The 24,464-nt window shown below is 43.1% G+C and overlaps 1 protein-coding gene and 1 long non-coding RNA gene across 2 annotated transcripts in view; one reads left to right on the top strand and one right to left on the bottom strand.

Annotated features, from left to right (window-relative positions):
- Nucleotides 1–1,145: 1,145 nt before the first annotated feature.
- Nucleotides 1,146–5,420, bottom strand: LOC118254265 (uncharacterized). The gene is made up of 3 exons (XR_004780632.2): nt 4,273–5,420; nt 4,029–4,110; nt 1,146–2,757 (listed from the first exon to the last, which is right to left on the bottom strand). It is a non-coding gene; the product is annotated as an uncharacterized LOC118254265 (long non-coding RNA).
- A 129-nt stretch (nt 5,421–5,549) lies between these two features.
- WASL (WASP like actin nucleation promoting factor) overlaps nt 5,550–24,464 on the top strand; it is a 49,796-nt gene continuing 30,881 nt past the window's right edge. The window contains exon 1 of the mRNA XM_035559376.2: nt 5,550–6,026. Within this exon, the coding sequence (XP_035415269.1) occupies nt 5,907–6,026 (120 nt within the window). The 5' untranslated portion in view covers nt 5,550–5,906. The remainder of the gene's footprint in view (nt 6,027–24,464) is intronic.

Genomic DNA, 24,464 nt, shown 5'->3' on the forward strand with positions numbered 1-24,464 from the left:
TCCATTTCATTTTGCTTATCTGTTTGTTAGGGTTCTGTATTTGTTAAGCATATTCTCTTTTTCCTATAAAAACAATATAGGTCACCACGCCAGTGGCTCTAGTTGGCCTGAAGCAGATATAAATAATCCTGAACACAAAAATCAGGCTGATCAAGATACGCACGTTCTCAATCTTGCTTTATGAGGTGGAGCAACAAGCCTTCAGGAATGCTGATGCATAAAGTCTGCCCCCCCCCCCCCTTTTTTTTTTAACTATCAACTAGCAAAACCACACAGAAGCAAGACAATTAAAGAAGCACTAACATGCCAGAGACAGTTTGAAGCAACAGTGAAGCCCTGGGTCTGAAAACATCTGCCAGATGAAGGCTGACCTTTGATGGGACGTGGCTCTTTGACCCTACGGGAGGGCAGCAGCAGAACAAGTGGCACGCCCCGGAGCTGCAGCAAGGATCTGGTCGAGTGAGTCCCAGCACAACCCCAACAGGAACCAAAGTGCAGTTCATGCCTATTCCTTAAGGCTGTTCAGTGCTGGACGGGGTGGGGGGGGGAGGGTGGGGGGGGGCAGGAGAGAAAGAGAGGAAGAGAGAAAGAAAAACTGCAGAGAAGTTATTAAGCCATCCACCAGGATCCAAGTTGCAATTGTTGCCGAGCTGCATTACGTATCTGACAGTTGCTCACTGGGAGTTGCTCATCTCCTGCTATTGGGAGCAGATGACTGATCTCAGGCTAGCTCTCAGAGTGCAGATCTGAACATCATCCTTAGCTCTGCCAGTAAAAAGGGTGGATTTCGCATGCACTTGCCTTGCACTACCCTCAGCTCAGTAAGGGTCAGGCTTCCTGGCCACAAGCATGCTGATCAGGGTGGGGGGCAGTGGCTGCAAACAAGAGCTGATGTTTCAAAGCCAGAGACTTCTGCTTGCTAAAGCAATGTGCTACAACAAAGTATGAGCAGATCACAGTAAAGAAAGAATGTTTTTCTTTTCTTTTTTTTTTTTTTTAGCCAGTGAAGTCCTTGAGCTTTATGGTGGCTGATTAATGGCTGGAGGGAGATTTCATTACACTGAATTTAAAAGCTGTCAGGAAACTTGGAGGAAGGAGTGAAAGTTCCTTTTAATACCTGCAGGTAAATCAAAATCAACTCATATACTCCGCTCATGTTTATTGCTGTGTGTAAAACTCAGGAATCACACTAAGGTATAAGCCAGGCAAGGAGAATAAAAAGAGTGTTTCAACAAACCCTGTGGTATACAATTTTGAAGATGAGCTATGATGATAGCTGGACTGGGGAAAGAAAACGTTTTCTTCTAATTTGCAGAGCAGCTACAGAATTGTTCCACTGTTACTGCAGACAATGATCAACATACTTGCATAATAAAGAAGTATTAAGAGGAGAGAGAAGATGCCTCACATTCCAGTTTGGTCTCTCTTCCACACAGTCCTGGAAAGGAGAGTAATACAGTCCAACGCTTCAGGCGTTTAAAGAATTGTAGAGGAGCCCGTGAAGAGAATCCTATAACTGATTTCAAAGTTAAAAACAAAACAAAACAAAAAAACACATCAGTATCTTATATCAATATATTCAAAATACAATTCTACATCCAAAGCAAAATCAATGTTATCCTCTGCTGAGCAAAACAGAAGGGCGCAAATTGCATTCCTTCATTCTCAAGTAAACAGTCTGAGGTTGAAAACAAGGGCTAGAGAAGATACAGCAAACAAAGACGAGTAACAGGCACTACAGGGAAAGAAAAAGTTCTAGCTGGCACCCAAGACAGCATTCGTGCAAGAAATGAAAGAACTTATTGTCCTACTGCATTGGTTCTCAGGCTTCAGTCTGCTCACTCTAGCAGCGAGGACGCTCTTCTGCCAGCCAGCCCACAAAGGGAGAGGATTCTTCCTACTGACACTACAGTTCCATATTCATAAGGAGTCAGCAGAGGCTTTACTAATTAATTGTCTACTTCGCAACATCTGTGGCTACTTCATGTCCTTCTGTGTCTGAAAATTATAGGATATAAATACAATATAGAGGAAAAAAAAAAAAAACACACAGATTCCAGATCCTCTTTATTCCAGGCTGTTATCCGCCTAAAACAGATCATACGAAATCTCTGTGAGAAAGGAAATACAGCAACTGAACCTGAACTGAGCTGTAACTTAACAGATGATTCAGTTACCTCCACAGAAGGCTGCGATTCCTAAACTTTTAAAAGTTCGGTGCACAGGGAGTAGAAGTGAATGAACTTGTGAGTAAAATAGTTAATATGCTATTTGTCATTGGTTCAGCAATGATTTATACCCAGTTCTCTTAAATGAGATCTATGAAGAGAAAAACGATGCGGTTTACTTAAAAAAAGAGAACTTGTATCTTCACAGCTCAAAAACCATTTTCAACCACAAAGAGAGTTCCTCTTTTTTGGTTACCGCAAGCGGTTTTGTAGTAAACGAACTGGTGTTTTCTACAGGCCCAACCAAAAAGGGTGTTGAGGGAAACGAGCCTTTCCTTTTTTTTGTCCGTTCTTCTGCTGCCCTGTTGACATACCCCTTCAGTGTGGTGACACTAATCATACATTCACAACTTTGATCTCCCCCAGCCATGCTTTTGTGGTTGCTGCAGCGATGTTTGCACTTGTACCATGCTGTTCCACTTGCCATTGATTATGAGATTGAAGAGGGAAGGTTGGAGATTTTTTCTGTTGAGATCTGCGTTCCCCTTTAAGCCTGCTTGTTCTTCAGTGTAATGAGCTGTTTCTTCACCTTATGGATAGGATAATAAGACAACAGTGCTGTATGACCTAAATTCAGTACTGGGACAAAAATCAAGATTTGAGAAACACAGTGCTGCTATTTAAAAAATAACAATAATAAAAAATCCTTGGAAAACTAACTTCTTGCATTGAGAAAATTCAGAACTTCAAAAAAACTTTGAAATATACTCTGATTCGTAGCTCTAGAAAAATCAACTTTAAGCAGAAAGTCTTGCTCAGCTTTTTACTTTATTTTCAATTGCAGAATGCTATTTCTGAAATTGGGTGAATATTTAAACTCTGAAACTCAAAGTGTGTAACTTCAGCCTAGTTATGGAATTCAATTTGCAGCTGGCAAAAAAAAATACTGAGAAAAATAGAGGTCCCCATTTAAAGATGAACTTCAGAGACACATAATTTCTGTCAAAGGTAAGTCTGACAAGGGTAATAAAATCTGTTTATTAAATACATATTTATAATATAACACTTTAAAATCATTACAGGTGCTTATACTGACATAAGAATGTCACTTTTGATGTACTCCAGTACCTCGGCTTTATGAGCTGGTATCCTAAATAAATAGAATAAATGCAAATGAATAGCAGCTTCCCACAGTTTATTGGCATCAGGAGTGGACAATGCAGCTCGAAGCTTCTTACTACAGTACTTACAGACATTCAGAGGAAAGCTTAGGATAAAAAATGACAGCAATTTTCCTAAGAGAGGTCAGAAAGAACAATGTGATTTCTTCAAAATATAGACAGGTAGTTCTGGTTGGTGGCTTTGCTTAGCAGAATTTTGCTCGAGGCTGGATGTTTTATGCAGGAATGGCAGCTCAGCTGAAATTACTGCAAATGTAAACACCAAAGGCAAAAATCTATTTTTCTTTGGTCCCTTGTACTCATCAGCAGATACTGATATTTCCATTTCACTTCAGGACTCACTGCTTTGCCATGATACAAAAACAGAAACAGCTTTTGCATTATTAATGAAACACAAGATCTGAAAATAGCCCTTTTTTCTTCCCTTTCCTGTCTACCCCTATTAAAAAAGCATACAAAATCCTAACAATAGAGCCTGAAGGTTAAAAGGCCCTTAAGAATAGCCACCAGCCAGCTGGTCTGAGAGGAACAGTGTGAAGCAAGAAGTATCACCCGGAACTGTTTGAATGGAAGGATCCATGCAGTAAGGAACAAACAGTAAAAGTTAACAGAAGTGAGTGGGGGAAAAAAAGCAGTGAACATAACAAATCAGAGAAGTGAGGAAAGTACCAGCATTTACCTGTGAAAGGTGTATCATATTTTTAGCTATTTACACTATGACCACCAGGACACGTACGAAATTTTCTTGAAACAGGCTCTGGCTGCAAAATAATTGTGAAAAAAAGGAAAGAAAGAAAAAAGAAGTGCCTTGTAAAGTGCTTCCATGTGTTTTATCTCTTTACATACATTTTCAACAAACTGAATGCTGCCAATATTCTTTAGCTAAAATATTTCCCCTTTCACTAAAATATAAACATACTTACACAAGAAAGGAATGAAAGCTGAAGTACCTATGACTGCTGAAAAATACTTTGAAAGAACTGTTTCCTACTGTTTGCTGTTCCTTTATAGCAAAGACCCAAGCCACTTCTGTGAGATCTGCACACTGAGGAGTCCTGTATGCGTGTATTTTAAATTCTTTTTATGCTGAAAGTTCAGGATTTTCCACTATGTTCTGTCTTCTGTATGTTTTCAGACACAGCTACAGGCTCTTTTAAGTACAGTGAAAAAGGCCTGTAAGCAGAGCAGAAGGGGTCGCCATCTGTTCCTGCCCAATCTTTTGGAAGATAGGAAAGAGAACTCAGCACAGCTTCATATAAGATTTGTGTTCATAGGTTTTCCTCCTGCGCTCCCCTAGCTCCTTTCCTCCTGTGCTTCATCGGTTCTTCCCTTTAATACAAAGTAAAACATCACGGGGAAATTGCTTTAGCATCTTCCAGATGGGCAATGAATTGATCAGAGGAGGTGAAGCTGACATATACGACACTTAAAAACACCGAGAAGACTAGGAAGGTGCTCACCTAGCCATCTCTTTTTCACCTTTGTCTTCACAAGTATTTCTTCTGTGCAGCTGGAAGTCAGACTGAGCAGATGGCAGCTGTGCCAAGGATCTCCAAGCTTCGAAAGGCCTTCGGCCTCCATCTCTGCTACTGTCATGTGGAGAGAAGCGGGGAGGATGAGAAATCCGCTGACAAAGTGTACTGACTGTATATAGGAGGTGTCCTCTGCAGCTGGCCCCTCAGAGAACTCAAAATACCTGCTACAATTTTTAGTTATTTCACCTCCAGCTGTAGAAGGCTGTGCCAGGCGGGGTACCGGCTCTGACACCCGCTGCTCCCTGCCTGGGCGACCGTGCCGAGGGAACTGCTTCTGCACCGCATAAACCGCCCACCCTACACAACGCAGAAGAACACCATCCGCTCGGTAATCTGCACGGTGAAATTATTCAAGGAAACGTTCTTCTTTCAAAGAGAAAAGGTCAAAAAAGGATTCTGGAGTTACTCATTGAATGGCTTTTGACTTAAAAACCTGACAGGAGCTCGGTGCCGGGCTCCAGCCGCGCTCTGCCTGCCCCCATCCCGGCACCGGCGGCGCTAAGCCCCGCTTATAAAAGCGCTGTGCCCGCTCCTTCCTCTTCTCCTCGTCCTTCTTCCTCCTCCTCCTCCTCCTCCTCCTCCTCCCGGCAGGTATTTAGGGGGAGGGCGCCGGGGAGAGGCCCTGGGCGAGGCGAGGCCGCGACGGGGCGGGAGCGGAAGGGAAAGGGAGGGAAGGAAGAAGGGAAAAGGCGGCGGCGCTCTCGCTCCGTCTCTCGCCGGCCTCCCCTCCGCCTGCCGTGGTCTCGCCCGCCCCCGCTGCCATGTTGGATCGTGCGGCCGCCGGAGCCGGGCCGAAGTTGGAAGTTTAGCCCGGCGCCCGGGGCGGGCGGCCATCGGCCGGGCTGCCCGCCGCCCTCCCTCCCTCCGTCCCCCCGGCCCCCAGCGGGAGGCTCCGCCATGCGGCTGCCGTGAGGCGGCGGCTGGACGAGGACGAGGAGGAGGAGGAGGAGGAGGAAGGGGCCGAGAGCGCCAGCGGTTGCAGGGCGGCGAGGGAGGGCAGCGCCGCCGGGCCGGCCCCGGCCATGAGCGGCGCCCCGCAGCAGCAGCCCCCGCAGCCGCGGCGGGTCACCAACGTGGGCTCCCTGCTGCTCACCCCGCAGGAGAACGACAGCCTCTTCGGCTTCCTCGGCAAGAAATGCGTGGTGAGTCCCGGCCCCGGCCCCGGAGGGGACCGGGGCGGGGGGGGGGGGTGTGCTGCGGCCGGCGGCTCCCCCCGCCCGGTGCCCACCGTGCCCGGGCGGTGCGGGTGGCCCCGGAGCTCGGGGGGGAACGGAGCGGGCCGGGGGGCTCGGCCGCTGCCCCCGGGAGAGAAGCGGGCAGAGCCGGCTGGGGAAGTTTGGCCGCCCCGCCAGGCCGGGAGGAGCCGCGGCAAGGCCCGGGTCGGTGCTAGGCCTGCCTCGGCTGGGCTGGGGGGGCCCCGGCGCGGCATCCTCCAGGGTCTGCTTGGGGGAGAGCACAGAGCTGCTCGGAGGGGCGGGCAGGACGCCGGTTAGAAGGACAAGCCGTGTAGCAAACGTGTTCCCGAGTATATCGGTAAGTTCTTCGTTTTCAGAGTACCTTCTTGTATGTTAACGTAAAGCTGTACCCATCTGTGTTTAAAAAAAGAAGCCACTTGATAGCTTCAAAAGTCAGCTTTTAAGTTCCTCATTTTCAGAATACCTCCTCGTATGTTTATTTTAAACTTATATTTATCCGTATTTAAAAAGAAAACACCCCTTCATAGCTTCAAAAGTCAGCTTTTAAGTTCTTCATCTTCAGAATATCTTCTCGTATGTTAGTGTAAAACTGCTCATCTGTATTTAACAAACAACAGCCACTTGACAGCTTCAAAAGTCAGTTTTTAAGTTCTTCATTTTCAAATACCTTCTTGTATACTTATGTAAATCTCCATTAATCTATTTTTTAACACAAAGCAACCACTTGATAGCTTCAAAAGTGAGTCGTCTTTTGAAAAAAATACAGTGCTTTGAGAAAAACAAACCACTGTATTTCTGAAAAAATTAAACAAAACCTGCCCCTCTTGTCCAAACGACCACTTGGAAGCCATTTCAAATGGGTACCTGGTGTCCTGTGATGCTTTGTGCCCAGCACGAGAGTGCTGCTGTCAGGCAACTCGCCTCTCGCTGCGGTGCCGTGGGGAATGTTTTATGGGCTTTAAGTTGTGGCTTGGAGCGGGGTATCGGTGCGACCGCAGTGCTTCCACATACCTCTGGACTTTGAAATGGTATTGTTGATCAGCCCGTCTCATGCAAGGGAAGCGTGAGATGTAGTGACCGAACAGGAAGTACGTGATATTTACGTTGGGGTGAGTTAAATTGAAGATGCTGTCACAGTAATTAGGTTAAAATTGGTCGGAAGGTGCGATCACAAAACATGTACAGAGGAGACATTTCGAAGTAATACGTTTATAAGAAATTTTTCATTGAAATATTTTCGGGCACGCATTTCACATGTTTAGCTTTTTGGGAAAAAAAATAAGTAAAACTTCTCCAAATTAAAAAATAGTGGATAAATTTGCGTGTTTAAATTTGTTTTCCTTCAATTCAGATTTTTCTTGTCAAATGAACACTTTGTTACGCTCGGCTGTAACACTCACCTACTCAAGTTCTCAACTTCTCTGCATAAATAACATGTAAGGCAGACTTTGGAGGTAAATATCTCTGTAGTATCTGGGTGATGTGATCTGTGGCAGGTTCATAGCTTTGTAGACATAACTCACTTCATGTTTTTTTGAAATCATACATTCTTGTGGTTCACGCTGAATTTTGGATGACTTTCCAGTTGAGGATTTCCCAATTGTGGCCCATTCCCTTCCCCTTTTCCCCCTGCCCTATATGGTCTCCAGGCTAAGCTTAGGCTTGTCTGACTGTAGTGGAGGGCCTCTGCCATATACTTGAGGGCTCAAGTCCAGAAGACCATCAGAGTTCTAGAGACACTAAATATGAGTTTTTAGGATGAGCCAAAAACGGTGGCAGTTTGGAAACTAATTCCTGAACAGATTAAACATCTCTGTCTCAGGGATGGCAGCCTCCATGAGGAGTGGAGCAGGCACCTGGGGATGGATGGTAACTACCTCAGCTGTCCGATTTGAGTCCAAAATGCTCATCAGAGCCTGATGGTGTGCCTGATACTATTGACCTTCTGGCTCAACTGTAACTCAGTGGCAGCATGCTGTGCTGGTGAATGCCCTTTTGCTGTAATATGCGTGATATTTGATCTCTTAATATCCACATTTGAATTATTCATTGGTGATACTTCAGGCAATAAACGATGCTTTTTAGGAAAGGAAAATCTTGCAAGTTTCACACGATGCTGCAGGCTGGCTTTCATACAAGTTGAGCTGACTGCTACAGGTGGCCTTTCTGCCAGGTTAGGGCATGGGTTTGCTGCTGGACGTGCTGTGTGCCTGCCATGTCAACATCGCTTCAGGTTAGGTTTTACCTAACCTTCTTTTTACGTGACTAGGGAAGCGAACGCAAAAGGAACTGATGAAATATTCAGCTACAAACCTAGGTACTCTTTTTGTAGTAATAACTTGTAGTGCTCTTGTGGAGGGCATAGTGCTGGTATCAGTCCTGAGGGTCTTGGTTAAGAAAGCGTCTGGCACCGCAGAGCTGATTTATTTCAGCAGTCTTTCTTGTGACTGTGCATTTGTTTACAAGGCAGCTACATTGAAATAACATAGAGGATTCCACTAGCCAATTTTTGTTCTATGGGAATTAAGTAGCTTAATATTGATCGAGTACTCGCAACCTCTGATCTTCAGCATTGACATATTTTCAATGGCATTTTAAGTCATTATGACTGATAAACACGGAAATTACCTGGGAGTGGTGGAAGTGGTGAAGAGCCATAATTCTGTTTGTGTTGCTGGGGCTGATATCATTTTATGGAGAGCTACTGATACTTTGGGGATCTCATTGCCTAGTAGACAATTGTACTGATTTTTGACTCCTGATTTTTTTTTTTTTTTTAACTTGCTGAGCTGTAAAATACTTGTCTGAATCTGTAAGCAATCAAAATGTCTTTGAAACCTGAATTTGTCAGGGGCAAAAAAACCAAGCCATTGGCTCATAGCTAAAGCTGCAGCTACAGCTAATTGAGTTAAAACTTGGATCCAGATGTAGAACTACTTACAGTGGGTATCCAGCACATAGCCCTTCAGGACTTGCCTGGTTGCACAGATATATGAAAAGCATTTAACTAGCTTTCATTCAGATTTGACACTTGTTACCTGTCAGGTATAAAACCTACCATCCGTAGAAGTCTTTCAATAACTAGTTTTTATTATAATGTAAAAATAAGTGTATTCAAACTTATCTTAATATGAGCGAGTAGATTACTTTTGTATATATTACTGAAATATTTTCATGGTTGTGCTGAACTTGGAAGTTTTTCCTTAAATCCCTGTATGTCATCCATTTCAATTTCATCATAAGGAACGAGTTTTTTTAAGGAAAAGATGCTAGGTGTCCAAGTAATCCATTCTAACAAAGATATTTTATTAATCTGCGTGACTTACAGTGGTCAATAATGTCAGTGATAAAGAATTAGTTTATTGCTGTAGAAATAGCTTTATACATGTAACAGACCTCAGGAAAGCAAACATGAGGAGTGTGTAACACTTGATAACATTAGAAGCAGGTAATGGAGTATGGATATTTTATACTGCTTAGAAGTGGGACTCTTCACTTGGTCAAGGGAGTAAGGCTTGTTTGTAAGATCACTCAGTAGTGATGTGGTAAACAGGAACTGGTAAAGAATGCAAGAAGAGAAGTGACACAGCAGTAAATTAAGAAAACTATTTTGGCTGCTTTTAAAATGCATGTGACCAGAATAAGGTTGTATGTCAGAGCCAAAGGAGAAGTTGCAGTAATAGTTGAGATAAAACAGAATAAAAACCTAAATGGGGGGGGGGGGGGTTAGTTCTTGATTGGTAAGAATTAAAGATTTTGTCCATCTTGTAAGATTACTTGTGCCTGGGAAAACAGCATGAACTAGGACTCGATGGCTGGCCACAGGCCTGAGAAATGGGCAGCCATGTGGCAGGGAGGTGTTAGGCCTCTGCCCCTTGGAGTTTGTGCTGCAGGCTGCACATCCACGAAGGTATCAGAAGAGCTGAGATTGTCACTTGAAAAGGAGTTATCCCTTGAAAAGATAGGAAGAACTTAGTCATCTGTTTAGACAGTGGCGGTGACTTCATCTTTCCTTATGTTCTTGAATGAGATGTGGGGGAGAAGACAAAGGGTGCTGTAGGGCACTGAGGAGCAAGGATATTGAGTTGTGCCTTGGTTTCTTTTCTGAATGTCTGTCTTGTTTTGTCAAAAGCCATATAACATCTTCAGATGCCTCAATAGTATCCAGTGGAGTTATTTCCCTAAACGACATGTCAGGAATAACCTTCCATTCTAGAGAGAATTCCACTGGTTTTCAACAGCTCCTCTGAACCAAATTTGTGCCTACAAATGGATTTTCACAGGAACAGGTCAGACCGGACCCTTCAGAGCAAGCCATCCTCCTCACACTGCCTCCATGTGCGTACAGCAGGGTTACTTACCGGAAGGTGTTTCTCGTTCTTACTTTCCTTACAGCGTGCTATTAATCTAAGGTAGTGAACTATGCAGCAAACAAATAATTTACTCATGGATGAGAAATGTTTTGAGACTACACATGAATACTCTACTAGGCATTGTGTCTCATTACTGAAACGCATTTGAGAGAAAGTCATAAAAAGGTGGGATTTAGTTCCAGATTAAGAGACAAATTCAGATGTTGGAGTTCCACTAATGTCAGTAGATAACTCCGGCTCTTATCTAAATCTCCTATTCAGTTTACCTTAAGATAAAAATTTACAAGTACAGGTTGAATTTGTATATCTGCTTGAGTGACCGTAGAGGCTGCATGTCTCCTGACTATGCTTGTCAGCTCATGTGTTACATGCCTAAACTTCGGTGTCTTGATGTGCAAGGTGAGTCCTACTACCCAGTTCAGTCACTGCGTGTCTTTGTGAGGAAGTGTTATGTGCTTCTAAGCGTAGAGGAGGTGATCTAGTAAGATCTGGCTGGAACAAGTGCCTCGGTCCATTAAGGCTTCAGAGCTCTCACAGTCTCTTCTGAGCTACTTCATAGACCTTTCCTCTGTTTTGCAGGTAGTTGAGTGCTGAAAGTCTCTGTGGTTAATGAGCCGGTTGCGAATCCCACTTGCGCTCCTGATAATGCGCTCTGGAATCTTGCAGTGCGCAGGCCCAACAGGATGAGAGCAATTTGTAGTCACAAGCTGCTGTGTTGCAGCTCGGCAGCTCTCCACAGCTAAGAACCAGGTGGAGGAATTCAGAAGAGCCCAAAGATGGAGCACAAGTTTTAGTGTAGGATGCAGGTGAACATTTGTAAGATGCCTTGACTACGGGGTTTCCACCGAGATGTCCAGATCCCACGTGTTTAGGAGAACACGTAAGGATGAGGTAGTTTCTTGTGAGAAGATGAAGACTGAGTTTGCTTTTTCATGCAAATACGTAAATGGAAAGACTCTGCTTTGGTGCTCCTTTGATGTAGAATTTGTGATTTCTCTGCTTTACCTGGTTGTAAATATTGATTTGAATCTTGTTGCTAGAATGTTTGCCCTGGGACTATTTCTTCTGGAGTTTTAAAGGGTCTGGTATAAGCCTGATCTGTAGTAAGCAGAGTGTAGAAGACCCCTTTTCTACCACCTGTTTTCAGAGTAGAAAAGGTAATTGTGGAGATTACTGAGAGTTCAGATCTCAAATCTCCTTTAGTGGAGTTCTGATATGTCTGTCCAAAGAAACGTCCCAGCCTTTTCTGTAGAGCTCCTTCTGGCCTTTATTGCTCTGTTCGTGGTGTCTCTAGTAGCACAGAAATTCAAAACTTGTTTACCACTGCAGTTGAGTAGTAGCAGCTGCAGGTACAGCAACAGCAGTGTTTCCTACCAACAGCTCCTATCTCTGCACTGGAACATACCAAAGAGTTGAAGTGGTCTGCATGTGATGAGTGATTGTTGTCAAGAAACTTTGTAGTAGCTCAGTTACCGACATGACAAAAGGCTTTTTTTGTTGTTATTTCTTTCCTTGACCTTCTATAGGCAGAGCTGTCTGCAGCGGAGATGGTTTCGGTGAGCTTTTCAGTGTCCTGTTAGGATGCTTGCTGTTCACTTAAAGCAGTGTGGTAAGATTTACGATGTCCTCTCTTCCACTGAACGCGTTTCGTAGGCTTGTCTCTTGAGCAATCTTTGTAGTACAGAAATAAAACTGAGTGTAGTGCAGAACACAAGGTTTCATGACCTAATACCTTGATACTAAAATACAGGAAGCAGTGAAACTGTGTCATGGGCACTAGGCAGAGTTGCTTTTCGATAGGTTAGGGTACAACTTCCTCAAGAACAGTTGACATCACATGTTACTTGGGCACAGAGGTATTATTTTAATTGCCAGCTTTTCCTTGTAACAGTAAATCATACAAAGTGGATTTAGCAGAATTTGGAGTGTATCTTCATGGGTGGTTTTAAACAACCCCCTCGCTCTACCAGGACGTGACTTGGTCAGATGCTGTAGATACAGTCTTGTTTCCCAATATATTTGCTTTAAATTCTGTGGCTTCCAGACGTGTTGTTTATGCCTGGATAACCACTAAAATGGGCAAAGTAGCTATGCAATTACATTCCTGGAGTTTTCCAGTTACACTCTAAAATTCTAGTGTGCTATGATCTTTGTGCGGCAGGAGCAGTGTGCTAGGAGGGCCAAACAGAAAGATGTAATGCAAACAGTTATGGGGACACTCCTGCAGAAAACTGCTCACTTGCTAAGTTCTTCAAATTCAGTAAGGTATTTTCAACTACCCTAGAGTTGGGGTTAGATAATTCTCCTGACACCTCTTCGTGTTTATGCAGTGCATGATGTTTTAGGCATCTCAAATTAGTGTTCTGAGGTTGAAAATAATATGGTTCTGGTAGAAATTCATTAAAGCATCTTACAGATTACTCAGTTCCTGTAGACTTGATGTTTTGAGGAAGAGCTCGTTGCTGGCAAGGGAACTGTTGCAGCAGAGCTCCCCAGTACGCTGGCAGATTGCATCTCACCTTTGTTAGGCACGTGCCTTCATGCATGCATCCACAGCTTGGTGAGGTCGTTTCCCTATAATGTTTAATCAGCTGCCCTTAAAATCCTTACTCTAGGCAGCTTTTTTTTCCTTTTAAGTTTTCTGAGGAACGGTGTTAATGGATTTTCCAGTGTGTCTAGCTTAAAGCTGAAAGATCACATTAAAGCTTGCAAGGTCGTAAGTGTTTCCATTTCTGGAAGATGATTTCGCACACAGTTTTCCCCGTCAGAACTTCACGTGTAATTCAGAATTTCCCACATTCATCTCATTTGCCTTCAAAGTGAATGTGTTACTTTGCCTTTATCTCCCCTTGTTAATTAGCCACTATGCAGCATAAGAGCAGTATAGTTAGGAATCTATTTGTGCTCTATAAGCATATTTTATATGCTGGGGTATTGCATCTGCAGCATGAGTAGCACCGACCTACCAAAAGAAAATGCAGTTTTCTCCTCTTTAAAGCTAAGAAAACTGTATTCTATTACTTGAACTCTTAGCTACGGAAAGATAACTGCTTGCTTCTGAGTTTGCAAACACTTCAAAAATGCATTTGCTTTTAGTATTGTTGATGATGGCTTCCCCAAAGTTAGCCAAGACACTTGGGAATACCTTACCAGAAAGGTTAAGATAGAATATGGGATTCCTGAATGACATCTCTGAGCGTTAAGTAGCGAAACATAATAGTTGTCTTGCTGTTCTGCAGGCTGTAAAGAAAGAATATTTGAATATTGGAATTTGGTGCTAAATAGTAAATGGTTTCTCCCTCCTTGAAGTGACAGCCAAAGATTTATTTATACATACGTGACATGTGGATAAGAAAAGAAATGAATAGCAGTTTCTGTGTTAATGTCTTTCTAAGCTAGGGGTGAAGACGAGTATAAAATGGTTTACCACTTAAACTGCTTCTGTTGTAAAATATACTATTAATTGCCTTCTTAAAAAGAATCCACTTTCTTTGTAGAAAATAGAACTCTGTTAAGATTTCGTACAGCAGATTACTGTGAAGTTGGTAATGATATTTTAGGAATCAATTTAGCTTCTATTGCTCTTCTAAGTCCCATTCAGCTGATGTAGTTCAAAGCCCTCTGCTATGACCTCTGTCTCCTGAATTTTGCATCTCGGTTTCTATCGGGCTTCTTCTATTCCCTCATTGCATCCCTTTCTTTAAAGGGTTTTCTGCCCTTCTTTACCAGCAAAATGATCTCTTCCCCTTATTTCCTCTCTTCCCTTTGTCCCTCAGCTGCCTCCAAAACCTCCCTTTCTCCCTCTAGCCCTTGCATCCGCGATGTGGAGGTAGAAAAGTCTCTCTTCCTCACTGTTCTTCCCTCTGCTCCCTTATCTCCCTGTTTCTTGGTTCCTCAACTTTGTTCTCGCTGATGAAGCTGGTGTCTCACCTGGCACATCGCCCTAACCATCCACACTTCACATTCTCTGAACTCATCAGAGCATCGCACGAGGAGAGGCAGTCCGTGCCAGCCAGCTGTTGGCCGCTGCTTTACGATGCGCTTCAGCCTGAGGTATGCCCGTCAGACATCTCTCCCCTATTTCACCTTCGCTGGCCCAAGGTCATTGCCAGCGTTGCTATAGAAAAGAGAACTTGTGGATGAGAGAGGGGGAGAAGCACAACCCAAGTGGGATATTCCTCAGGCTTCTCGTGCTGTCCCACCCTCCGCTGCGCTTTCTCCAGGGAGGACCAGACTCTCCAGTTTGGAAGCCGCTATATTAAGAAGCTGTATACGGGAAGATACAGCTTCAGCAACTCTACAGGCCGAGATTTGAAACCACAGAATTGCTTAGTAGTGCTTTGAGTGAACTGTAAGTTATTTCCTGCTCCCCTAGCCATGTGACGGCTCTCTCTGAGCACAGCTAAGATGTGGTCATTCTCTGTAAGGAGACATTTTTTTCTTACTCCATCTCAGTCAGCCAAAGCAAATAGAAACATCACTTGGCTGGTGACACTAAATATACACAAAGGCATCCAAATAGGCTCCTCTCTTTAAAACTGTACTTGATTTTTGTGGTTAACTGAAAAGAGAGGAAGAGAACTATGAACATCCTGTAGTGGTATGTGTTCTGTGCAATACCGCAGGCGAAAGCTTCCCCTTGCGTTTGCAAAGAAGGAAGCAGTAGTTTCTAATAAATAAAACGCAGGGCTGTTTTTTCTTTATCTGCCTTTAGCCTGTACCTAATGGTATCTCAGGTATGAAACTTGTTTTGTAACTGGGCGCGCAGGATTATTAGCGCTAGACTCTGTTGATACAGTTAACTGCCGGGTTACTGAAAAGTATAGGTTTGGCGCTTAATTTTACACAGCTTTTTATCAACCGGTATTTTTTAGCCTTATGTGTATTATAACTTTCACCTTTCTTAACCAGCAATGTTGGCCTCTGCGTTTTCCTGATAGTACTGCTCTCAGTTTATGTAGCTGGAACTTTTCGTTTGAATCTACGTAAGGTCTTAAAGTGTCATTGCAACAGAAAATGCTGATTGCTCTTAATCTCTGGATCTCAGTAGTGATTCAACAAACATTTATCTATTCTTGGAGGAAGTAAGTGTTCTGAGAGATCGGTTCTGTTTGGGTGCCAATATCTACCTGCTCGAGAGACTTAATACCTTTGTATCTCTGCATGGATCCTGCCCTCCTTGCCTCAGTTCAAGGTCATACAAGGTGCAACACACCTAGAGGTGTTTCAGTTCTGTTTGATAAGATGGATTGCGATGGATTTTAGTGCCAAATACTTCTCTAAAAATACGTCACTCTTGCATCATGGTTTTCATTTTGTCTTTTTATGTCATGTCGGAGGTATCTCAGTGCTACATTTCTTCATTGAGATTTTTCCTTTATGGTCTGTGGCAGCATCTCTGGCCTTTGCTGACTGTAAACAAGAAGTCTGGTCTCTTCCTCTGCCCTCTGTTTGTATTACTTAGCTGAGGGTTGCTTAGAGAGCAGGTAGGTGTTCCTGCTGCTGCTTCAGGCTTTGCCCTGTGTAACCAAGGGGTCTGGCCCTCACACTGACCATACCTTTCTGTCCCCAATAACCAGAATCGGTGTGTTCAGAAGACAAGATACCTACCCAGAGTGTGTAGAAGCCTTGTGCCGGCGGGACACATTCTGTCCTTTCCCTCACCTCTGGTACATCAGCTGTGCTACTTCTGCTGATGCTAACAAACCTAAGCAGGGCAGCAGCATGAGCTCAGGCACTGTCCTGTGGTTTTCCATGGTGTTAAACTTGCTGGCATGCTTCCTGGCATGGGTTTGGGTAATGCTAGCTAGTACTCACCTACTCACCCCAATTTAATGAGCATGGTTTTGGGACTAGAATGGTGTAAGCACAGTTCCTAATGGGTGGTATGGGCAGGGCCATCCTTACCCATTTGTGTTGTGTGGGAGGACAATGAGTTCCTCTGTGTAGATGCAAATTCTCCCATACCATTTGTCATCAGATCCAGAAAGTGGGCAGAGTCCTAGTTTGTGTAACCTGTAAAAAAAAAAATACCAGGAGACAAAAGTGACTGCAGTGGTGGGATTTGGTAGGCCCGAGTGAGCCATCTGTTCCAAAATTTCTATTCACGTGTGCATTGGAGAGCAAGGGGCAGCTCCGCTGTTGTTCTCATGCCTGTCCTCTTTGACATCAAGTCAGAGTCAAAGTCCTGCCAGCAGCAAAATTCAGTCTTGTCTCTCTGCTCTCTGAAACGGCTTTTGGAAACCTGAGAAAATTTGGGTGACTGGAAGTTTCCAGTAGGTGAAAGCGTGCCTTTGCATGTAGCAACCTACTGCAGCCGGCAGACTATCAGGTGCATCTGACATGCTGTGGACACAAGCTCGTAAGGCTCTTGATCCTCTTCTCTGATTTCGGGGGGGGGGGGGGAATAAGTATTTCTCCTTGTGGTAAGGAGATCAGGCTAACTTGGAGCCGTTCTACACACTAGGTGCAGCGGGGATGACCTCAAGGGCTGCTGCATTTCACTTACTGCACTTCTTGATTACAGAGCACAGGCCTATGAAGAAAACACATTCCCGGCCAAAGCTTTCTCTTCTGATGGGTAGCTTTTAAGTAATTCAAGAACAAAGTTCTGTGTGTCTTCAGAGACTCTGGAGATCTGTGCTGAGGTCTCTAAGTCTCCACCAGAGCTGCATTTCAGAGAGGTCCAGCAGTTTGCTGTCAGTTCAGACCCAACGTTTTCCCACTTGAGATCCAGAGATGGTGCTAGGGAGCGAGGTAGCATAACTAATGACAGTTTAATCATCGTGTGCTCTGTTTTGGTGTTCCAACTTAATCATTTGTTTCTGTCAGAGATGTGAAAGTGTGTCTTTTGCGTGCACTGGGTCTCATATTAGATAATGTCTACAGAGCTGAAGCATCTAAATGTTTGAAGCTTTACATTTTTTTTCTGTCCTGTGATCTCCTCTTCCTCCTCCCCACCTCCAAAACGCCTGCTTGTACAAGGCAGCACTGGCAGGACTGGCCCCCTGGTGATGCTTGGTGCGCTACCAGCAGCTCCGCCACAGCAGGCCATTCTTCCTTTCAGAGTGGAAGGGAGGTAATAATCCAGCGTGGATTTAGAAGCTGAGTGCTTTTAGCCTTAATGTCAGGGCGGAGACTTGCATGGCAGCTCTGGCTGCAGTAATTCTTCTAGAAATGAAGTGGCACAGTGCCAATACATGCACGTTGTTGTACCATGTTGGAAGCAACTTCTCCAAGGTCACCACGTGCGGACAATCGCTACGATGCACCTTGGAAATAGCAAAAGGCCTTATGTGGTTGGTGTGTGCTAAACAAACATCCCAGCTGTCAGCAAGGGTGCCTGCTCTGTGTCACTAAAGCTGTTTCTTATGCCAGATGCACTACGCGCTTTGTTGAAACGCAACATGGAGGCCTGTTACGGTCGCATAACCTGGTCCAAAAGTGAAGTAACTGGCATCACTTTGACTCTGGAGTTCCTCAGAGGACCATGATGTCCGCTGCAGACCTGAGGCTTGTATGTGGGGGCCAGCAGAGGTAGTGATCCACATTCCAGATCAGCTCACGGAAAGCTCTGAAGTTCTGCACCGTGCTGCATGTCTCACAGGGGGTGGCAGAGGCCTTCTTCTGAAGGATGCTCCTTTGAGTAACAAGTGTTCTGCAGGCCACATTCATTGGTAAAGCTGGCTGGCTTTTCAGTTTACTCTTTAAATCTGTCTTCTATAAATAGTCTGTGTGTCCAGGAGTGGAGTCTAGGCTAGCAAGAAGTGTTTGGTTTTTTTTCTCCCACTTGGTCAAGCTTTAGCTTGTGTCACTGATACAGCCCCATTGCCATCTTCCTGTAGGAAGATCACTGGTGTTTGCACCACAGTGTTGAAGCTTCTGGCAAATAACTTCCTGGGTCCTTTTTTAGGACCCGGTTATACAGACTTCAATCTGATGTTCATAATGCTGAATATCTAGCAATCGATTTTGCGTAGATCCCACTCCTGTAATTACTTCTTCCAGCAGGCTGGAAGAGATTCTATTTCTATACCCATATTAAGTGTTTTGGGTAGGGTGTCATTTTTCCTGAGCTCTGTCTTAATCGGATAATCAACTTGTTTTCTCTAAACTGTATACACCTGGGGCTGATATTATCTTTCATACAGTCAACAACAAGAGCACTCAGTTTCTGTGCTAATAGACTGAGGCTGTGCAAGTGCTCAGAGCAATGGGTGCAGTTAGCTGGACACGAGGAAAGGAATACTCATGCAAAAACTGGCAGCCCAGTGGCTGCTTTGGCAAAGGGGAGCTTCTTTCAGTCACTGGAGCTTAAGTTGCATAAGAGCGATTATGGAAGATTATCTCACTTGCAAATGTGTTACACTGCTGGAAAAATGCATCACTGTCATTAGTAATGTTTTTTTCTGTTTAATAGTTACAATTGCTATTAAATTAACACTTTTATTCTGTTAGCAAGTGTGTCATTGCACTACACTGTCTCTACGCCATCACAAAATCACCGTAACTTAGTGCACAAAAGGAGGTTTTTAGAAGAGTGACAAACATCTGACCTGACCGAAAAGCTGCTGCCAGCCCTTTCAGGCAGCAAGAAGCAGTGGCACTGAGCGTGTTCACCTCGCTGTCAGAAGTTCCAGACCGGGCAGAAAGGCCTCTGGAAAGTAGTTCAGGAACTGAGGTATGTAACACTTCCAGTCTGCTGCCTGGTTAGGTTCCTGATATTGGCTGATGGGACTGCCAATTCGATACGGACTGATTGTCTTCAGTATTTCATTTTCACTATTTCATTTCACATTTTCATCAAAAGCAAAGCTGTGTAAAGATCTTCATTAAAAATATTGTTTTGGTTCAGCAGGTTGTATTTCATTAATTCAGGCAACACTCACCAAAAGAGTAAAGGTCAGATTCAGTCCTGCTAACGATTCTTCTAAATGTTCTTCAAAACAAATATTTTCTATCCTAAGTGCTTTTAAAATATCTTAAACTATTGTATTCATCTTAATTACATTGATGGCTATAGATTCTAAGTTCTTGCATTATTTAGCCTAATATTGATTTTCTTTACCATACGCTTTGCTTATGGTAACACACACAAGATGTAGTGTTGAAGGTAGAGTAAAAACACTTTTGTGTTATCTGTAAATTCAGAGTGGTACGTGCTTCTAGCACCTTGCACAGCATGTTTGTTATTGCTGCTGAACAGTGTTCACAAGTTACCATTGTGAACGGGGACACAGCGATACTGAAGGGAGAAGTAACTTCAGCTTCTGTGGAGATGCTGTTCCGGCCCATTCAAACATAAATATTTAAGAATAAAAGATTAAGAACAGTACCGCTGCCTCCGTTCCTCAATTCTGCCTGTGGTTGCTCATTATAGCTGCTGTGTAAAGGTGTACTACCAGCGCTGTACTGAAGTGTCCTGTGATTAAACTGGGAACTGGTAGGTTTTCTTCATGGACAGTACTTACATACAGACACCGAAGTGCAGGAGAAATGCATCCTGCTGCCCTTTCTACAAAGCTTTTGCTGTATAAAGAAATGCTGCATCTCATTAATGGTAAATTAGCAGATTCTTTACAGTTTTTGCTGTTCTAGTTTTGCCTAGCAGAGCAGGCAGCCCTGTGATAAGTGAGTCTGGCACCCTAAGGAATTGCAGAGGAAGAATTGAGGCTTCTGGGAAGGAGCTTTCCCGTTCAGCCGTCCTCTGTGCATTTATTTTTGGGTAGTAGGCAGTAAGTTTAGAAAAGAAACTGTCGACTCCATTGTTAGCATGTTTTGACTTGCAACTGTTTTTGAAGTCCTGACTTGGCAGAGGACGCTTCTACCCATTTCTTCCCTTGTCCCTGAAAATTGAGTATCGCAAACCCAGTGGTTTGTCTTCAGTTTTTTTTTCAAGCAATAAACTGCACCCAGACGTTACCTTTATACTGTTCCTTTGGATGGTCCAAAGGGAGCATGTACCAAAAACACAAATGGCACAGGGGAGCCTTTTATATGGTAGAAATTTACCATTTATAGTACTTGATGTGAGAATTGTAACAAATCTTTGAGCTACAGAGCCTGTGCCATAGCAGATGGCTGAGGGTAAGCTCTTAATGCAGTTTCTAAGAGGCATAAATAGTAATACCAAAATCCAGCCTAAAATATCCCTAGTGTGTTTCATGTAGCTTTCTTTAGAGGAAAAACCTAGATATATGGAGAAAATAATTTTATCGAATGGCTGTATTGGAATTTGGCTGCAGTGCCTAATTTTCAAAACTGCTTCTGTCAGGTGAATGTCTGGTTCCCCTGGTATTGACATCAGATTTTTTTGTGTGTACTTGATCTCATGATTTTTCTCAGTCTTTTTCATAAGACTTCCGGGATTCTTGTTCTTCCTCCTGGAAGAGACCCCTAAAAATGCTGAGAAGGTGGGAAATGACTTGCTTTATTTAAAAAAAAAAAAATAATAATTCCTTTTACTGTCAAGTTTCGGGACACTTGCTTTGTGCTCTTTATTCTTCCATCTTAAAAAGAAAACGTTTAATATACTGAGTATAAAGTGTGATGACTTACAAAAGCATTAGTATGTGTTGTTATTCGCAAAGCTTAGAGCTGTGGTTTGTCTAAAATGGAAATAGGTGGCCTACATTCAGGCCAGGGTTTATGTAGAGTTGGCCATATAAGACCACTGTTCTGTGACACCGATTCCAAATTACTAAAATTTGTTTACAAATATTTAAGTTAATATTGCACTCCACGGTGTGTTAGCAAAGTCATTGCTTTGGACCTACAAAGAAGGAACGAGCAGTGACATTTGTAACTGTTAGCTGTAATAAATGTCAATTTAATCAAGGCTCATCCCTTGTGGTGAAAGAATATCTCTGTTCCCTTATCTTCATGGTTGTAGCGTGTCTGAGACTAAAACAGTCAACAGTAAACAGGCTGTGAAGTAGTAATTGATGTTCACGCATTGTGGAGAAAACTGAGGCAGTTCCACGCTGCTTGTGTTAGCCCTTGCTGTTAACAGATGAGGTAAGGTAGCCCTCGTCCTCCAGCCCCCAAACCCCAAGAAATGGATTCCTGCCTGTGGCAGCCTAATGCTGTTTTCTTCATCAGTAGTTCTTAAAGCACTGTACAGAGGTAGAGGTCACCATCTCCTCCGTGGCACAGATGAAGAAAACGAGGCACGGGGGGGAGATGAAGATGAGCATCATGCTACAGGCTGTTGGCAAGACCGCATTTAAAATAGCATTCTCCCAAACATTTAATGCTTTCGCTATTAGGTATGTCTTCTGCTCTCAAGGAGCTTTTAGCATTATATCCCCTGACTGAGCTTTGAATTTGGCCAGGTGTCATGTAGCCACTAAATCTTTGTGCTCTTTTTCTCCTAGTAGCACACCTACATTTGAGGACTTATAACTGGGAATAACTTTTTTCATAGCAGACTCAGTTATTGGCATAAAAAAATAATCTTATGTACAATTAAGAGTTTCCTTCTCTGACTTGAATTATAATGGTTCTCTTCAAACAGGGACTGCTGCAGGAGGAATTAAAACATGTTTCTGTGGCACAGGGAAAGTGGAAGGGGAGCTGCTTCTCTAAGTACCCTTATATAAGTGGATTGAGGCTGCTTTATGGGGCAGGCCTCCAGTTGTATACACAATAGCGAGACCAGTTGCTGGCTATTATTCAAAGAGGTTTTACTTCTAATAGCCTTTTCTCAAATTTGTTCATATTTTGAAGGGAGTTCTTTGTTTTGTGTTGGCATGAAGTTAATGTTTTCTTATAAAAGAGCCTTTCTTTTACAATAGTTTAAGCTGGTTTATTTCAGTGTTCTAGAAGTATTTGAAGTCAGAATTCCTTATGTTATGCCCTCGGTTCTAAAGATCATAGGAAAAGTTCACCTGAATCTTAGCTCTGTAAAGCAAATATATATTTTAAATCTGGAAATGAGACTAGAAGTAGTTGATAAATAACATTTTCAAAGGAGTCATTGATGAGTATTCCAGAGCTAGAATAAGTCAGAAATTCCTGAGGCTTATGCTTTGCATCCTTTCTTTAATCAATGTAACTGTTGGTGTGAAGACTTTCATTGTGGAAGACTTTCATTGTGGATGTGGTGATGCATATGCCACTGAGTGGGTCTCTAAAGAACTTCAGTGGATCAGTGGATCTAGCACTTTTTTTAAACTGCCTGTTTTCCTCTTATGAACAAGGGTCTGAATTCTGACTCACTTTCTGAAGGCATTCTCATCTTTTCAAAGTAGATGTGAAGATCTGTTTATAATAGTCTGCATTAAATACAGAACTAAGTGTGTAGCACCTGAAAAAATGTTACGTAGGAAATGAAGTAGCTGGTCAATGCTGGAGAAAGAGGACCTTGGTGCATGAAAGCAATGAGTAGATGGTAGAGGAGAAGAAAACATTGAGTCAGAAGAACAAGTTTCCCTTGTAGCCGAGTTAGCAGTGGTAAACGGCAAAACAGATTTGAGCTCCAATTGTATCCTATAAGTCGCTTGAAACTCTTGATTCTTGAACTGTATTTGTATGGCTTAAAACCAACCTGCGATTTCTGTGCAAGGCTATGAAATGTTGTTTTGGGAAGCACATAATGTCCAGATCTGTACAATGCTTTATTTGTGTGAGTATGATCCTAGTCTTTAAAGTCCTGGTTAATTTACAATGGCTCACAAGGTAGACTTAAACATTTAATCTAAAAATTCTCTTGAGCTTTGAAAAAGAACAATCCTATAAATGGCTTGTTTTTTTGGAGGAAAAATTGCAAGATCAAGTGTGTGTCTTCTGCAGTGAGACTTCTTGCTCCAGGGCAGTGGGGCAGCGAGAAACTTGTGTACAGTTGTGTGTACAGCACGCTTTTATTTGTTCTGAGAGTAACTGGATGCGTAACTTTAACAACAGAGCACAAATAACTGCTTTGTCACGTGTTTGCTGTTTTCTGGCCAGCCAAGATTTCAGCAGAGCTAAGGCGTGAGACACAGCTGAGTGAGGTAATAACACTGTGCAGGTAAGCAGGAAGCGTCCGTGTTTAGTTCGCTCACAGGCGGAAGCTCCAGGTTGAATGTTACCTCCCACGTTAGTTGCTAACCCGAGACGGGCCAGCTCGGGGTACTGTAATGCTGTAATCGCCAGCCTGCTCGGGGCTGTGGCTACGTGACTGCTCTGGAGAGCCGAGGTCTTGAGCCGAGGTTGTAGGCTTTAAGAATATCTTTGATGAATGCATTTTTTTTCCCTCTGTTAGATTAAGATCCTTGTTTGTCCAAAATAATAAAGAATGCCTGAAGTGGCTTTGTGCTGTTCCATAAAAACTTCTTCTCTTCCTTCTCCCTTCAAATAAGCAAAAAGCAGTGCCCTTTATGCTATGGCTTTATTTTTAATATGGTCCAAGTTTGCGTGTAGGTGGGGAAAAAAGATATTTGCTTCTATGCATAGTACACTTCTAAATCTGTAGGTGATCTTGGGAAATTAAGCAATGAAAAGAAAGCTTGAAGCTTAAAACTGAACATTGTTGGTGACTGCAATAAACAATTCCACAGGCAGTGGAACTGATGAGGCCTCCGTGTCTGGCAGCTGAGGAACTTTTCGATTTGCACCAAATAAAGCTTTTCTCGTGTGCCTGGGTATTTACAAAAGGCTGTAATGTCAATTCTGTCAAATAAGGTAAAATCTCTCTTCAGTTCTCTTGTCTGTGGAGCAATCGGTCTGTCTCCTGAAAATAATGTCCTGCAAATTGTATTTAAATTAGAAGATTGTTTCCAGCTGCTTAACTTGTTGAAATCTGCCAGCAAACTCCAGTTCTGTATTTCTTGCTTCTGTGGGAAATGGGTATACAACCATGTCTGTAGCATCTGAAGTTGACTTTTTTGCAATAAACAATTGTCTTCGGAGATAAGTTTATAAATAATTAAGTATAACTTTAATAGCTGTGAAAGTTGAAGTAATTGCCGTTTACCCAAATCGCAAATAAAGAAATATCCAAATAGCCAGTGAATGAACACTCAAGTGTAGG

Source organism: Cygnus atratus, chromosome 1, assembly GCF_013377495.2.
Source record: "Cygnus atratus isolate AKBS03 ecotype Queensland, Australia chromosome 1, CAtr_DNAZoo_HiC_assembly, whole genome shotgun sequence".
Classification (NCBI taxonomy): domain Eukaryota; kingdom Metazoa; phylum Chordata; class Aves; order Anseriformes; family Anatidae; genus Cygnus; species Cygnus atratus.